The sequence below is a fragment of the Lontra canadensis genome, unplaced genomic scaffold (genome assembly GCF_010015895.1).
Source record: "Lontra canadensis isolate GAN:19392208 unplaced genomic scaffold, GSC_riverotter_1.0 scaffold174, whole genome shotgun sequence".
Classification (NCBI taxonomy): domain Eukaryota; kingdom Metazoa; phylum Chordata; class Mammalia; order Carnivora; family Mustelidae; genus Lontra; species Lontra canadensis.
In genome coordinates, this window is record NW_022631168.1 from 259298 (window position 1) to 275889 (window position 16592).

General features: G+C 57.3%; 1 protein-coding gene across 3 annotated transcripts; it reads right to left on the bottom strand.

Annotated features, from left to right (window-relative positions):
- Window positions 1-4654: 4654 nt before the first annotated feature.
- CCNQ (cyclin Q) lies at window positions 4655-15878 on the bottom strand. Of its 3 annotated transcripts, XM_032846318.1 has the most exons (6): window positions 15661-15772; window positions 14704-14946; window positions 12884-13067; window positions 11212-11344; window positions 8716-8943; window positions 4655-5201 (listed from the first exon to the last, which is right to left on the bottom strand). In XM_032846318.1, exons 3-6 carry the CDS (start codon window positions 13051-13053, stop codon window positions 5112-5114), a joined length of 621 nt encoding a protein of 206 aa, XP_032702209.1. In that variant the 5' UTR covers window positions 13054-13067; window positions 14704-14946; window positions 15661-15772; the 3' UTR covers window positions 4655-5111. The 3 variants fall into 3 exon arrangements, with proteins under 3 accessions (XP_032702209.1, XP_032702207.1, XP_032702208.1); XM_032846316.1 differs by lacking the exon at window positions 14704-14946 and having other exon boundaries at window positions 15661-15878; XM_032846317.1 differs by lacking the exon at window positions 14704-14946 and having other exon boundaries at window positions 4655-5141; window positions 15661-15875.
- Window positions 15879-16592: the final 714 nt, after the last annotated feature.

Below are 16592 nucleotides of genomic sequence, written 5' to 3' on the forward strand. Positions count from 1 at the left end.
TTAGACAAGAAAATCCAACTTAAAATGCCAGCTACAGATAACTTAAAGCCATCCCTTTATTCCAAAGGGCACATTGAGAATGTTACCCATTTGTAAATTGTTCCCTAATGTCCTTGTTCAAACAACAAAAAGGGCAACTCAATCTGTTGAGGGTCTGTATGTTCATAAACTAGAAATAAAATTGGAAATCTTTCAACTGAAGAAGATAAGGGGCGTATGCTCTGCTCATGGGCTTCTTTTCATTCCCTGTTAGAGACACCTCAGTAGAACGAACGGTCAGCATAGACCAACCGCCCTCACTGCTGCTGTACAAAGTTGCCTCCTGTGTGTGTCCATTGTTTAGTCCCTAGGTTGCCTTTCCTCGGGGTGTGGGGTTCAGAAAAGGAAGGGTCGCTGTGACCTCCGATTGTCGCTCTGGCTAAGGGACCTTTCTTGTGAGGAAGCCCCCCTCTATCGAGCATATTATACGGAATGGCTTGGTCAGCTGTGTTCAGTTATTAAATATGTTTTACATTCTTATCTGCCTGTTATAAAGATGAACAAAAATTATCTTAATAAGGAAGACCAGATGCATAATAAATTAAAGTCTGTAGTTGAATTTCCTAATTTAAAGGATAGACCAAAATTTCTGTGTATTAAAAAAAAAAAAAATGAAAGGCTCCTACAGTCCCAGTCTGGGTAACATGTGTGATTTATTAGTTGGTGAATTCCCATTTGCAATGAAAAGGAGGTGTCTTCATCCGCTTCGCCACCACTGAGATGAGCCCCAGGGATGGTAGAGCTCTTCCCCGGGTGTGCAGTCACTGGTCCACCCTTCTGGAAGGAAGAAAGGGCTCGCCTGCCCTGTGGGGGTCAGAGGCACTGTTAGCGAAGGTTTGCATGGCGGTCGTATAACTGTCTGGACCCAGAGGGGCCTCACCTGAAGGTCCAGGCCGGCGTCCTCCAAGGAAGGTGAGGGCAGGAGCCACCAACCCAAATGCACATTTTTTTTTCTTTTGACTGCGGCAAAATACATACACCATAAAAGTCATGCTCCCGTTTTAAGCAATGACATGAAGTACTTTCACGGTGCTGTGCAGCCATCCCCCCCACCCCCATCCGTCTGCAGAGCACTTTTATCTCCCCAAACTGAAATCTGCTCACATTGGACACTAATTCCTTGTCCCATGCCCCGCCAGCCTTTCTGTCTCCTGGGGTCTGACCGCTCTCGGAAACCCGCAGCAGTGCAGGCAGACAGTAACTGAAACTGGCTGATGTCGCTCAGCACCGCGTCCTCAAGCTTCATCCGTGTCTGTAGCCTGTGTCAGAATTTCCTGCCTTTTTAAAGCTGAAGAACATTCCATTGTATGGCTAGACCGTATTTTCTTTAACCACTCATCCACCAGGGGACACCTGGATCGCTTCTACCTTTGGGCTACTGTGAATCACGCTGCCGCAAACACGGGTGTACAAACACCTGGTTGAGACCCTGCTTTTGGGTCTCCATCCAGAAGTGCGATTGCTGGGTCATCTGGTAATGCTGGGTTTAATTTTTTGAGGAGCTGCCAAACTGTTTTCCAAAGCGGCTGCACCATTTGAAACCCCACCACCACCAGCAGCACACAAAGGGTGTAATCAGAATTCCTCTTTAAGGCAAAGCCGGGGAAAGAAAACCAATTATTTCTGTCATTTACTTGCTCGCCAGGTCATTCCCCTCTCCATCCCTTCACACGCCTACAGCTGGGGACAACTGTGCCCTGCGACCCAGCCCCTCTACTCTGCCAGCAGAACCACAAAGGCAGCTCTGGTCCAGAACTTGCAAATGACCACCACGGCAACCAGGCCAAGACTACCCACATCGCCTTTGCCTGTGTTTCCATTTCGCCACTCCACACATCACCCCTTCAAACTTGGCAACGCCGGTGGATGCCTTTTCCAGGGAAGCTGCCAAGAAAGGAGAAAAATGGCTTCCAAGTTCCCTCCCAACCACCAGAGCCCATATGTCTAAAAAAGGCAGAAAGACCAGTAACAGCAAACAGCAGACAAACAAATAGCAAAGAGCCCTTGCTTCACGGAGGTAGGAGTCCACCTTGAACCGTAAGGCCAAGCAAGTCTAGATGGGGGCTCCACGCCTTGCGCAGGGAGCTGGCACCTTACAGAGGGTGTTGCGCACCCCCCCACATCGCTAATTTCTGCCATGGGAGACAATTGGGCAGCACTACAGCACCCATCCTTGCACAAAGCTGGCCAACAGTTCACCACCCAGGAGCACCCCTGGGAGCAAAGGTGCAGCCCAGGAGTCTGAGGAAGGCCCGGTAGGAGTTGACAATGGTGGTGGCGGGGAGGGGGGCAGCAGGGCAGGGGCCTAAAATAACAAGGCCATCACCCACCCCCCCTGCTCCGGGGGCCAGAAGGCAGGAATCCAGGTGTGGGCAGGGCGGCCCTCCCCCTCCCGAAGGCTCTGGGGGCTGATCCTTCCTTGAGTCTTCCAGCGGCTGGGGTCGCCACAGTCCTTGGCCTGCCCTGGCTGGTGGGCACCACTCCTCCTGCCATCGCCGGCCCGCCGCCTCCTCCCTCTGCACAGGTCACCGCTGCATCTTAGAAGGACACCAGTCGTCTCGGATCCAGACCCAGCCTACCCCCATAGGATTTCACCTCATACTGACAATAGCTACAGAGAACCTATTCTCAAACAAGGACCCATCCCCACGTTCCAGGAGTTGGGACATAGACACATCCTTTCAGGGACACCATTCACTCAACCGTGGCTGGAAAGGAAGAGACCAGCCAAGTTCCTCATAGAACCCGGATTGCCCCCTCCTTCCACCCGTTTATCACTTTACAGTAATTAAGATGTGCTCTGGACTAAGAAGCTCCTGGAAGCTTTGGGTTTTAGGAAGTCTCATCACCATCCTTCACTGCTGACCAGCGCCTTTCCTCCGTCTCCCTCCCGATGACGATGACGCAGAAGGGGGAGCTCCTGGCCCCAGCTGCATCAGGGAAACAGAGACAACCCCCACGGGGTAAGTGCTGACAGGACAGGCCCGGAGGCCAGCATGCGAGGCCTGCAAGTCCCACCAAGCAGCACGATAGGCACAAGGGTGGGTTAAGGGATTTTAAAATAGCAATCAGAAAAAAATAAAATAAAAAATGAAACAAGTGATCAGCAATCCCAGTCTGGGATCATTTGGTCCAACCTGCTCTATATACAAAGTGGAAAACTGAGTCCCATAGAAAGAAAAGAAGGGGCCTGCTATGCAGTCCTCATAAAAGGAAACCTAGAGCTACGGGATCTCCAGAGCCTGCCCCGAACCCCAGACCAGAGCCTCCGGAGCCACTCTTTCCCGGTTCGGAAACAGGGCCCTCAAGCCGGGGGCGGGGATGTTCACCAAATCCCCGGAGAGCTTTAGCCAGCCATCTTCCCTTCTTTCTGGTAAGTCCTGGGACCAGGGGTGGGGAGCAAACAGACGGGAACAAGCGCATCTGGAGAGAACTCTCCAGAGGGTTCTCCCATACCCTTCACCCAGCCCTCCCACCAGGGCAGGGCGCTCTGCTTTCTGAGAGCTGAGCAAATGACCTCGCATCAAGTGTGTGGGGGCAGGCTGCCTCTCTGGAGGCTCAACCTTAAGAGAGCCGAAGAAATGGAAGCTTCTATAAGAGCCTGTGATCTGGTCAGGGGAGAGAAGACAGAGAATCCAAAAGTGAAACATCTGTTACCCAATTCCATTCAGACCAGCAACAGGCACTGGCCAAGGGCAGCGCCGGGTCAGGGCGGGACAGGCGAGGCTGGGGTCCAGGGGGCGACGCAGGGGCCCAGCCTGTGGGGAGGAAGTGCACGAGGCAGACAAGGTCCTCTTTAAATAGCGAAGACAGAAAGGAGCAGTGAGAGCGAGAGCTGCTCCCAGAGAGAGGCCTAACTCCTCGCCACCCGCTCCGCACTCAGAGCCCCGGCTCCGAGCACCAGCCTTGTCCTCAAAGAGCTCCCGGTTGCGCTGGGCGAAGAGATATGGAAAGGACATAGTAGAAGAGTGGACATTTATTCCGATCTCTCATCCTGAAGACGAAGAAGATGGTTGCTAAGCAAACTCAAGCAAGCCAGGCTGCCTGACTTGTGACCAGTGTGGGACACCTCTGTGTGTCTCCTCCACTGGAGACAAGCATTCGGCAGCAGCCGGATGGACCCCGGCATTCCGGCCAGCTCCCACAACAACCTAGGCTGCTCTGTTTCTCTAACGCACCCAAAAGCAGGTCTTCTGGAAGAACTGCCCTTTGAGTGGGTCAGCAGTGTGTCGTGGCCAAGGTTCTCCAGGCTCTCCGTCCAGACTCCCTGGCTTCACACTTAAGAAAAAACTGTCAAGTACTTTCTAGTTACATTTTGGTCAGATCTGGGTTTGGGGAACCCAAGTGATGCTCCCCAGTCCCTCTCTCCAAAACTGATGCTCGCTCACTGAATGGGACGGGCGCCAAGTTCTGCAGATGTCCCAGTGGAGGAGTGAGGACATGGGGACTCCTTCGGGAACACCACCAGGATGTGAGCACACACTCGGACACCAGGGCCTCAGAAAGCAGTGTAGGCACAAGGGGCAATTCCATCCAGGGAGAGCACTTCTGGGGAAACCGAGGCTGGAGAGCCCCCAGAGCAGCCTGGGCCACAGAGCAAAGACAGGGCGTCTCCGACGATTTGTATCATCTTTTATTATACAAAATAAAATTCCATCTGTGTTGCACATTCATACTTCCTATAAATCTGGCTTTAAAAAATCCCCAAGGGTACAGTCAGTCTCGTCTTGCTCTTTGATTTTGCTTCCAATGACGTCACACCTCAACTGCAGTCAGCGTCCTCTCAAAGGACAGAAGCAGACACGGATGCCTGGGGGGCCCTTCCCCTGGTGCACCCCGGCCTGCCCGCAGGAGGCACAGTGCCCATCACCGTCTGGACCACAGCTGCCGGGGACAGTCAGCATGAGAATCAGAGTGGCAGCAGGTCATCGCCTTCACCAGCTCGTCTCCAGCAGCATAAAACCAGTCCTCCCAGCTGGTCCTCTGGGGACCAGCCGTCACAGCGACGTGGTGATGCCGTCCCCAGGCAGCCGAGCATCCCGGGCTTCGTGGGGCAGGCCTGGACCAGGGCCTTAGGGGATCTCTGTGTCCATGGTATAAATCTGAATGAGATCAGACACAATGTTATCAATGATTGGCTTGGTAAGGTCGTCACTAAACACCTAGAAAGGAGAAGGAAAACAGGTTCTGATTAGACTCCCTCTGTGAGAAACAAGGTACCCGCCACTAATCGCTGAACCGCACTGCATAGGGGATGGCACAGAGGCTTGGCGATCAGAGATGACGGCAGCTCTCCGCAAAGCCCGTCCGCTTCCAGCCTTGCTGACCACAAAGCAGAGACCACTCCAGATGGAAAAGGCCTCGGGGATCATATGTGCAGACAGGACAGGGGGCTGGTGACAGAGTTGGGCCAGGGGTTCATTTCCAGAAGTAAACAGGCTAAACCATTGAACGGCACTCCACCCCGGGCTGGCCCTGGAGCACACCTGCATCTGGAGCACACAGCCTAGACTAGCCAGGCTCCTGACTGTGCTGCGGAGCTTATAAAATCATTAGGTGAACCCCTAGGGGCCCAAACCAAGAGGGGTGTGCAGCTCAGAGTGAACGCCACATGTTCCCAAGGAAGTTTTGGTCCCTGCCCAGTCCCGGGGAAAGGATCTCTGGCCCCCAGGATCCACATGTTCCCAAGGAAGTTTTGGTCCCTGCCCAGTCCCGGGGAAAGGATCTCTGGCACCCAGGATGTCCTGCCCCATGAGAGGGTCTCAGTCCCCCCGGGGGCGGAGCTGGACCACACCTCTTAGGTTCACCTCCGGGGAGGGGACAGGGGGCAGAGATGAGCATCCGAGGTCAGCCCCACGGGAGCTCCAGGCCCATGGGACCGACCCCGATCTCAAGTCCCCTGACAGCACCACTCAGGGAGGCGTCCCTGGTGGCGGAGCCCGGGGCAGGCTGTCACTCCAGGCCGCGGGAGAAACGGCCCAGCCCACGCCCCCGCCTGGTCTGTCCCGGCCCCCCGCCCTACGCTCCTCGCATCCTTGCCGATTCCGAACTGTGCGCTTCCACTGTCACTGACCACAATGGCCGTGACCAGGAGCCGCTGTACGGCTCTTCTGAGTTCTGCGAAAGAAGCATCGAGCCTGCGGGTGCTCTCGGGGGCCCCTGATGACATGGGAAATAAAAAGCAAAACAAGGAGATCTCGGTTAGATGCTGTGGCCTCCTGGGCCCAGGGGTTGCTGCCTGGGGAACCAAGGTACCAGTAGGGTCAAGACCTTGGGTCAAGCCAGGGCAAAAACTAGATGTGAGCCCACCCCCTCCACAGCCACCAAAGAAATCCGGGGCCCTCCGTAAACGACTGCTACAGGTAGGGAACTGTGGCCCGAAAATCCCAAACCCTGGCCGTAAAGATCGGCCCTCCCGCCCCAGACTCTAGGTGGAAAATCAATGCTTCCAAAATACAGGCTTGGGCTTGCTTGCCAAGGTTCACTCCTTGTGCGTTCCTGGGGACCTCAAGCCAAGAAAAGATTTAAAAAGTAGTCCCAGGCCAAAAGGTGGAGGCAATCTGAGAGTCCACCCCGGAGGAATGCACATTCACAACGTGGCCCATCTGTTCCACAGAACGGTGCTCAACCCCCGCTCCAGAGTCAGTGCCTCGTCCACCCGGAGGCCACACAAAGCTTGGCACAAAGGCCGACCCCTCTCACCCTCAAGTACCCGCAGGCTTCTGGTGAGACGCACTCATGCTCTCCTCCCAAGGCTCCTGGCCACCATGGCAAAACCCCAGCCCCCAGGGGACAAGGGACGACAACAGAGAGGCGGTTGCTGCAGGGAGTGGCGAGCAAGGAGGAGAGCGAACAAGGAGGAAAAGTATTTCCCCACTCAGACATCCGCATCCACGGCCACATGGGCGGGCAGGCGTTTGGCAGGGGGGCAGTGAGGGAGGCATCATCCAGAGCCATTTCTCGTAAGGCAACTGGTCCTTGCACATCACAAGCCCAAAAGGCCCCCCAATTCTGGATGCTCCTGGTGCATATGGCCCAGAGCCAGGCGGAAAAGGTGAAGTTTCCCCCCACCCCTTCCCAGTCTTAACAATCACTTGTAAGCCGGTGCTGCCCGGAAAGCAGGTCTGCGGCGGCTGCTCCCAGCACCTCCCCTGCTAAGGGCAGAGAGTGGGAGGCAGAGGCGGTGAGGGGGTGACCAGGGTCGCTCAGGAGCAGGGTAAAGGAAAGGAGAGCAGAAAGGCAGACACACAGAGGAGAGCCAGACCATGGGGAAGAGGGATGAAATCGCAGATCCAAGCAGCCAAGATGGCAGGGGCTGCCATGCCTACCACACGCCCCTGGAGAGCGGGGCCAGGAAGTGGCAGCCCCTTCTGCCACCACCCATAGAGCCGGGACACTATGGTCACACGATCTGGAAGTCCCCAAGAAACCCCAGCACAGAGCACTACTTTCTGTCTACGCAGACCCCTTTCAACCCCATGCTGTGAGAGCACGTGTGTCTCACCTGAGATCAGGGCCACAGACGTGTCTGCTCGAAGACACACAAGCACCTACTATGTGCCAGGTCTAGGCACCGGGCCTAGGGCGGCTGATAGAGCAGACAAAATGCCTGACCTCCCGGCGCTTGCTACCTTGGGTAGCTGCAGGGGTTGGACAGACAGTGAAGGATAAGGGAACGAACAGCGGGAAGAGCCGGGTCTCCGCAGAGGGCCCGCCGGGGGAGGAATGCCGGGAAAGGAAGGCCACCATGGGAGCCACGAGGTCCAGGAAGGGCAGGGATGCCAGGAGCAGACCCAGGAGGGCCCCCTCTCTTCGGGAAACAGAGGACACCTTTTAGAAGACTTCTGGCCACTGGTGATTGACCAGGGAGGTTGCCCAGGGAGGGAGGGCGCCCAAAGAGGGGAAACCCTCAGGGACTGCGGGCAGCGCTCACAGAGACCTTCCTCCAGGGCCAGGCCGGACTACGAGGTGTTACACGAAAGGAAGAGCAAACCAGACTCGGGTCTAGCGCGAGGAAGGGAAAACCAGAAATGGTCTCAAAATTCCACTGTGAGAAACTGGGGCCTCCTCAGGGAAGCTCGAGGGTAGCCCTTCCCCCAGACTCGTGCTCTACCAACCGTGCTGTGGGAGGCCGGCCCATCTTGTGACCTTCAGCCTCGTCGTCTGCCATCTAGCCATCCACCCGCCGATCCATCTTCTATCATCCATCTATCTGTCTGTCCGCCCCTCTATCCTGTCAGCTACCGGTCCATCTATCGTCTATCTGCCTGTCCATGATGAACCCATCTTTTCAGAGGATCCCCTATACTTCTTCCGATGTGAATCCAAGTTTACGAAACCTCAGATCCGTGGCAAGCTCCCACTCAATTCAACAGCCGGGGCTGACCCCCACCCTGGGACACTCGGTAAGGTCTGAAGACATCTCTGATGGTCACGACTGGGGCGTCTGCCGGGCAGCACAGGATGGTGTCGCCATGGAAAACGATCCAGCCCCAGACGTCCACGGTGCCAAGGGGGAGAGCCCCTGCCTTAGACAATCATGACAGCGTGTGTTCAAGCATCAGTATTGCTAAGCAGCCCGTATCTTCCTTCCTCGACAGTGCCTACAAAGAAACATGGACGAGTCCTCAGGCGAAGGAAAGGGGGACACACCAGCAGACTGAGCAGTCACCTCACCTGCCACCATGGCTTCTCGGCCTCGGCCTCGGCGGGCACCTCCACCCCATAGGCCTGCAGGGCCAGGTGGAGCACTGCCACGGCTATGTGCTGAGCCCGGAACCGGAGGCACAGCCCCCCGTGGTAGCTGTCCCGCAGCAGGGCCCAGGCAGTGACGGAAATGGGGGTCCGCTGCCAGCTGTAACGGTTCAGCCAGTTCTTGAGGGAAATCAGGTAGTGGAGCAGGTACTGCAAAGACACACCAGTCAGCCAATGGGCCTTTGGGGCTCCAGCCCCCAGGACACCTGACTCCTTGCTGGGAGGCACTGTGCCCCCACCCCACCGCCCACCAGCCGCTCTGCCCCTAAGCTGTCTCAATAGGAATAAAACACAAACTGGATCGAGTCATCTCTCTGTTCAAGCCCTCCAACAGCTCCCTGGGTCCCTTAGAAAAAAGCCCCAGTGCCTTCCACTGGCCTCCAAGCCCTGTGCTGCCCCACCTTCCCACCACGTTTAAACAGGCTGAGCTCGCTAACCCCTCCGGGCTTGGCATTCGTGGCTCCCTCTGCCTGAAATGGTCTCTCCCTCCGGCCCTGGGCCCGGGTGCCCACCCACGCTCAACTCCCGGCCCAGCTCCTGGAACTTGCGCGAGCCTCTTGCGATGGCCACCCCTACCACAGTCCCTCTCCGTCACCTGGCCCTGCTCTAGCCGCCGTCAGAAACCATTCTGCTCTCTCTCTGTCAAGTAAATAAATAAAATCTTTAAAAAAAGGGGGGGGGGCGCCTGGGTGGCTCAGTGGGTAGCCTCTGCCTTCGGCTCAGGTCATGATCCCAGCGTCCTGGGATTGAGCCCCGCATCGGGCTCTCTGCTCAGCGGGAAGCCTGCTTCCTCCTCTCTCTCTCTCTGCCTACTTGTGATCTCTCTGTCAAGTAAATAAATAAAATCTTAAAAAAAAAAAAAAAAGGAAAGAAACCATTCTGCGTATCCCCTTGCCCAACTCAACATAAGCTCTGGAAATAGCGTCCTCGTCTTCCAAACAGAATGCAGCGCCCATGTGCCCAGCCTCAGGCCAAGGGCTGCTGGGGGACAGGACGCCCACTTTCCGGACTAAGACTGGCGACCATGCTTTCCGGGAGTGCTGGGCTGCAGACTCAGAACGGCTTTTCAGCTCAGCTATCTGTCCCGGCTCTGGGAAGACAGCTGCTTTGCTGAACCACCCGACCCATGAACACACTGACGAGCCCACTGCACAGGCCTGAACACACACGCATTCGACTCCAGCCTGCCAGGAAGGGGGCTCATCGGCTCCCGGAGACCCCATCCCGACCTTACGTGAGCAGAAGGGCGCTAGGCTCGGGCAACGCTGAGCCCCACTCCCCCACCCGACAGCCCCCTTGGCAGGTGCTGTTCCTCCCCAGACCCCGAGCCCAGCCGGTTCCTGCCTTCCCCTGCATCAGGCGACCGACCGACCGACCGACCGGAAACACGACTATTTTAAATCTCTACCAGGGGTTTCCGGGATTAGAAAGGCCGTCTAGAAGGCCGGGGTGAGACTGTAAGGAGCCGTGGTGATGGGAGTTGCTCTGTAGTTCAGCTGTGGCCGCGGATATACGCAGGGGCATATGGAATGAAATTGTGCAGGTGACCATCCAGCCACCCCGAGAGTCCTCAGCAGGGCAGTGGGGTTGCCCCAGTGCCGACACCCCTGCCGGCACATTGGAGTTCTGCGAAATGTTTCCACTCGGGGAGGCTGCACAGAGTGTCCACTTCGGGCAGGATCTCTGCGCTATTCCCTCCGACTGCCTGCACATCTACAATCACCTCAGGGCAAGCCTCAATTCAAAACAAAATGAAATCCTATTCCCAACCCATGTCCCAACCCCCTTGTCCCAACCCCCACATCCTGCCCTGCAGGCCACCCTCCCAAGCTGCCCACATGGGGGCCTGGAGCCTCCAAAGTGTCACATCCAAGTGCTCCGAGGGTCTCACATATCCCTTCTGCTGCCGTCAGAACCCGTTCTACCGGGGCTTCCGTGATCCTAGTGGTTAAAAGTGTGCCCGCCTAACTCTGTGACTCAGCTCTTCTCACGGGTCTCGAAGCACAGCTGGGCGGCATGGGAACTCTGAGGCAGAGGAGTGGCTCTGGGGGACAGGAACCCTGGGGCATCATGAAAGCAGCCCCGCTTCCCTGTGGCTTGCTGAGCACACGATCTGTGTGGGGTCACGGGACCAGCAAGGGCTGCAGAGTCACACGGGTCCCAGCTCACGGCCTCAGCCAAGCAGGCCGAAAGGCAGAAGCTGAAGTGAGAGCTGCCGGAGGAAACCCGGGGAATGGGGACAGGAGGGGCCGCACAAGCCAGTCACGGCGCACAGGCAGGAGCCCCGGTGTCTGGCTGCAACTCTGCTCTTCCTCTCGTGGCCCACATGTTTGGGAACGTTTGGTGGGGGCAGTCTCGGGATAAGGAACGAACAGGCTCACGCCTCTAGAAAAGGTTGCCACTCCCCCTGGCAGGTACCTTGTGCGGGTGCTGGAAGGAGACTTGGAAACGCAGGACCCTCAGCATGAGGAGCTCGCACTGCACTATGCTGTCCCGAAGAGCCCAGAAGCGGGAGTCCAGCTCCAGCGGCTCGCCGCCCGGGTGAAAGTACCTGCGCGGAGAGACAGCGGCATTCGCGGCGGCCGGGGAGGTGCCCCCAGGGAGCCCCCCAAGTCCCTTGGCGTCCAGACCCAAACCCCAGGGTTCTGCCGTGGATGGGGCTGGTTCTACTGATGGGTTTAGAAGTCACTCTTCATCTACGGGCCTACGACAGAGGACAAAAACAGCAACCAGCAGAGAAAAAAGCCGGCTTCCAGTTTCAGCCCTCATGGGCTGTCCCGTATCACTCAGCAACATGCCCAGCGTAAAGACGAGCTCTTTGCGACTGCTCCAGGAGAACCGGAGGCTCTAACACCCTGAACTGATCGTGCTTCCCATCACAGTCCGCTGGGATCAGAGATGGGGTTTACCGCCCAGGATGGCAACGCCCAAGACTCCTACTCTGGGCCCAAGGAAGGTCCTAAAACATGTCATGGGGTCGCTATACACAGAAGAATAAATGTAGTTCAGCTTTATGTTCCCAGACTGTCTTTCCTTTGTTCCAGATCCTTCTGTCCTTATTTACGCCATATATATCCACGACACTCCCACCTACGCATGATCACCAAGATGTAAGAGAATAGGATTCACACTCAAGTGATCAAAATTCTCTGCCAATGACTCAGGCTTCCTAGTTTCTCGATCCTTCTGCAACTTCCCCCACAGAACCCCACCGGGTGCTCCTGTCTAATTAGCGGTCCAGACAATTTCCCCTCTAACAGCACCCCCTGCCGGGGACCTGGCAGTTACAGGTGGACTCCTGCGGCTCTCCCTTGGTTCCCTCTCCAGTTTTTCTCTTAGGCTTTCATGGTACACTATGAACCTGTCATGCTTAGGGGGCAGGGAGTGCTCTTTCTGTTACCTATTGATTAAAAGAGAAGCAGCACAAAACAGTTTTCTTTCCTAATGATTAGTTTCTAGAAAGGTTACACCATACTGCTAGTCAGTAACTTTCCACAAACTGCTGGGCCCCCCGGGTCTCAGTGCAGCCTGGCCGGACCCCCATATCCTTCCCCAATAGGAACACAGCTGCTTGGACTCACGGGGGCTGCCCACAGAGCACCATGCCCACACCAGGCAAGAGATGCTTGTTAGCGATTCTGACTCGGTTTCCCACGCCATTTTAATAAAATAATTGCCCAACTGGGCCCACACCCTCCCCTGCCTGGGAAGGTCCTGCGGGTCCCACAGAAAACAACTGGTTCCATCCAACCTGCCCAAAACTCCAGACAAATCTTGACACATCTCTCCAAGCTCCTTATGTTCTAGCCACGCTCCCCTCCCCAGGACCCCAGCTCCCCTACACTCTTTCGGGCCTTTGAGACACCCCTCAACCCAGCCCCGGCTTCTCGTCCCCTCGCCCCATTTGTGACACAGGAACGCGCCTGCCTTTGCTGCCGTGCTTCTCGCCCTGGCTCAGGACCACCCTGGCCTTCCTTCTGAGCTTGACCACTGTCACTGGAGGTCGGGGCTCAGCGGGACCCTTCTCTGCCCTCCCACTTGGGTGAACACCAGTGAGTCCTCCCAAAGGGCCTGGCCCGGAAGCTGTTACCTGTTGGACACATTGATGATGTCCCGAGTGCGCAGGTGCTGTTCCTCGACTTTGCCAGCCAAATAAAGGGAAGACATGGCAACCAAGTAGGGGTCGTAGGTGTCCAGGTTGATCTCGCAGAAGAACTTATGGTAAATGGTACAAGCAGTGGCGATAGGAATGGACTGCATCCCTAGCTTGACTCCTACCAAGAGAAAGCAGGCGGGAGAGCTCAGGCCGGGCTCACCCTCTGCCCGAGCAGGGCTGCAGCTGTGGAGTGGGGCCCTGAGGGCGTACAGCCCTGCTCAGACAGGACCAGGAGCCCGGAGCCCGGCTGGCCGCGGCTGCTGGGTCTTGCACTGGGTCCTCTATCTGAGAGGTTTCAAGCCAGGCCTCTCCGATTCTACGGGGCTGACAAGCCACTGGGGTTCGTGCTCCAATGCAGGTCCCCTCCAGCAGCACTGCAGACCCCACACTTCTGCCAAGCCCTCCCGGTCACACCTGGCATGTCAGCCTCTGCACAACATTCTGGAAAGGACCACACACTGTTGTGTGTCTGTTTCTGCCTCAGAAACCATTTAACCAGAGGTCACCCTCACTCCCACAGCTCACGGAACAAAAATCCTGCCAAGATGACAGCAGGGGAAAAAGGCCTCTGAGCATCGAACAGACACCACAGAGTCCCAGGGTTACAACTAACGATTATACTCGGCCCCGGTTTCCTTGCCTGCAGGTTGGAAAGGGCAAGGAAAACAAGCAGGGTGACTGCCAAAGGCAACTGCAGGCAGAGCAGAAAAAAAGCAAAACCTATGCCCCCCCGCAGGTACCAGGGAAGAAGAGAGACACACAGAAAAGGGAACGACTCAAAAATCAGAACCCGTGGTGGTTTGATTTAACCGTTTAACCCCACGCCCCAGCCCACCCCATCTCAGCTCTGGATGGCTCCTAAGGAAATCACTGCACTGGGTAACAGAACCCATATAAATTCACAGTGACCAGGGATAACAAGAGAAGGTTAAATGACATCCAACAGACTGAAAGAAGGTGGGGGACAACCAACAGTCATTAAGATTACAGTCAATAGGGGCGCCTGGGTGGCTCAGTGGGTTAAAGCCTCTGCCGTCAGCTCAGGTCACGATCCCAGGGTCCTGGGATCGAGCCCCGCATTGGGCTCTCTGCTCAGCAGGGAGCCTGCTTCCTCTCTCTCTCTCTCTCTGCCTACTTGCGATCTCTGTCAAATAAATAAATAAAATCTTAAAAAAAAAAGATTACAGTCAATATCCTCTCCCCATGGTGCCTTAGTTCCCTGGGGCTACTGCAGTGAATAAACACAAATGACACGTACTGTTTCTCTTACAGTCCTCGTGGTCAGAAGTCTGAAATGAGTCCTAGGGGGCTAAATTCAAGATGTGTGCAGGGTGGGGGTGGGTTCCTTCTGGAGCCTCCAGGGGAGAATGCTTCCTTGCCCTTCCCAGCTTCCAGGCATCCTGCAGTCTTTGGCTTGTGGTCCCTGCCCCCCTTGTCAAAGTCAGGGGGAGCATCTTCTAATTCTGCTTCCCTCATTCCACGGCCTTCCACTCTGCCAGTCACTCCTACCTCTAAGGATGTGATAGGTGAGATTATCCTGGGCCCAGTGAATAATCTAGGGTAGTTTCCCCATATGGAGATGCTAATCCCAGCTGCAAAATCTCCTTTGCTGCATGGAGTACAGTCAGAGGGTCACAGGGTCACAGGTTCAGGGATTAGGATGGGGCCATCTTTGGAGGACCCGTGTTTGGCCTCACACGGAGAGCAGGGGCATATGCAACACATTTTATAAAGAAGTCCTTGGAGAGTGGTACCTGGAAGAGCTTTTAGCACGTCAAGGTTTAAACTTCAGTTACATAGGCAGTTTCTACACGAGACTCTTCAGTCCCGAGACGTCAGATACGGAGCCATAGCTGCACATGCCCCTCCAAGCCCTGTTTCATGTAGCAAGTCCTCAAAGGGCAGCACGCTGCCCTGGTTTACATGGACCCTCCAAGCGGATGCATGGCAGCCTGTGGGAGGCCACCGCCATCCTTCTTCGGACCTCGTGCAACTTCCTGGAAATTAAATGTACACATCCCTGGGCTTAATGGTCCTGCATCATTTCCCCCAGACGGCTGACTTGAACTTGAAAGCCGACTCGCCCAAAGCCCGCTGGCACAGACTGTGCACAAAGTAACAAAGATCAAAAGTAACCGGCCGCCCCCGAGCAGATACTATTGCCAGAGAGAGATACAGTGTTTCCACGGGATCCGATTCGCTTCATTGTCTCGCCTCGGAAGCAGGGGCACCCAACACCTCCGTGAACACAGCCTGGAAAGGGTTTTCAGAACCGGAGCGGCACCCCGCCTGGGTCCTCGCTGGGACGGGACCTCGCCGACGGGGCCCGTCATGAGCCTCACCAACCGCGGCCCGCGAAAGGCTCCGCGAGACCAAGGGCGCGGGGAGACAGATGTGCCTGAAGGTGCGCGGGGCGGGGGGGAGCAAGCCGCGGGCGCTGGGATTCGACCACCTTGTCGCTCGCGCCAGTCCCTGTCCACGTCCTCTCCTTGGGCCCGCGCGCCCGTCCGCGAGGTGGTAGTGACCGTGTGTGTCCTCCTCGCAGCTCAAAGCCTAGCACACAGGGCGCGGCGGGAAGCAGGGGCCTGCACCCCTGAGCCGGGCCTCTCCCCGCCCCCACCCCGTCCAGCCGCGCCCGCTGCCCGTCCTGCGCGTCCCCTGCTCCGGGAAGGGGGTTCCCGCAAAGCCGGGCCTCTCCCCAGCGCGGTTACCTGCCTCCATGATGAACCTCGTCACTCGGAAGTGCACCCTCGCCTCGGGTGCCGGCCGCCCCTCGGCACCCCGCGCCGTGCACCCCCCTCTGCAACTGTCCAGGCCAACGGCCTCCATGAGGCCCGCGGCCCGGGACCCCCCGCCAGAAGGAAAAGGGGCCCCAGCGCGCGGCCACCGGCACCGGGGGTCCTCGCGGCGGGCGCGGCCAGCCGCCCCGCCCCTGCCCGCGCCGCCCCGCCTCCCAGCTCCCTGCCCGGGGTTGGCGGGCGGCGGCGGGGGAAATGACTCCGCGGCTCCGCGCAGGCGCCGGCGCCGGCGCAGACGCGGACTCGGCCGGGTGGCCCCTGGCTGGCTGGACGCCGACCTGCCCCCGAACGGCGCGCGCCTCGCCCTTGAGAACCGCCGGCCCGTCCCTGGGGGGCTTACGCCCGGCCCCGAGAGCCGCCGGCCCGGTCCCCCGCGGCCGGAACTGGCTGGGCTGCGTCGCTAGGGCGCAGCGAGGTCACGGGCACCCCCAGGCATCTTAGCGGCAAGTCCCTGCGGTCCCACTCGGGCGTCGCTCCAGGCTGGTGGCCCAGCGTGCTTTAGGAGTGGGACGGCCGGTGGGGACTGCCAGCTCCCGTGGCGAGGGCCGCTTGCCTGTGAGTGGTCTGCGACTCCCAGCGGGAGAAATCCTGTGGCTCAGTGCCCGCGTTCGCATCTGCCGCGTCTGCAGACAGGTGGACGAGCCCCGGAGGACATGTGCGAAGAGCGAGTGTGTTGTGGGGTCCTGCCTCTGGGATTTTCCTCTGCATCCCTTGGTGATCTGGCTTCTGCTCACCTTCCCAGGCTGACGCACACTAGGAGCTTAAATGAATGAATGTTGAATACCCAGCTCACGATGCCATCCGACGCTTCGTCCGTGTGCCTTCCACAAGCAGGGTATCCCACG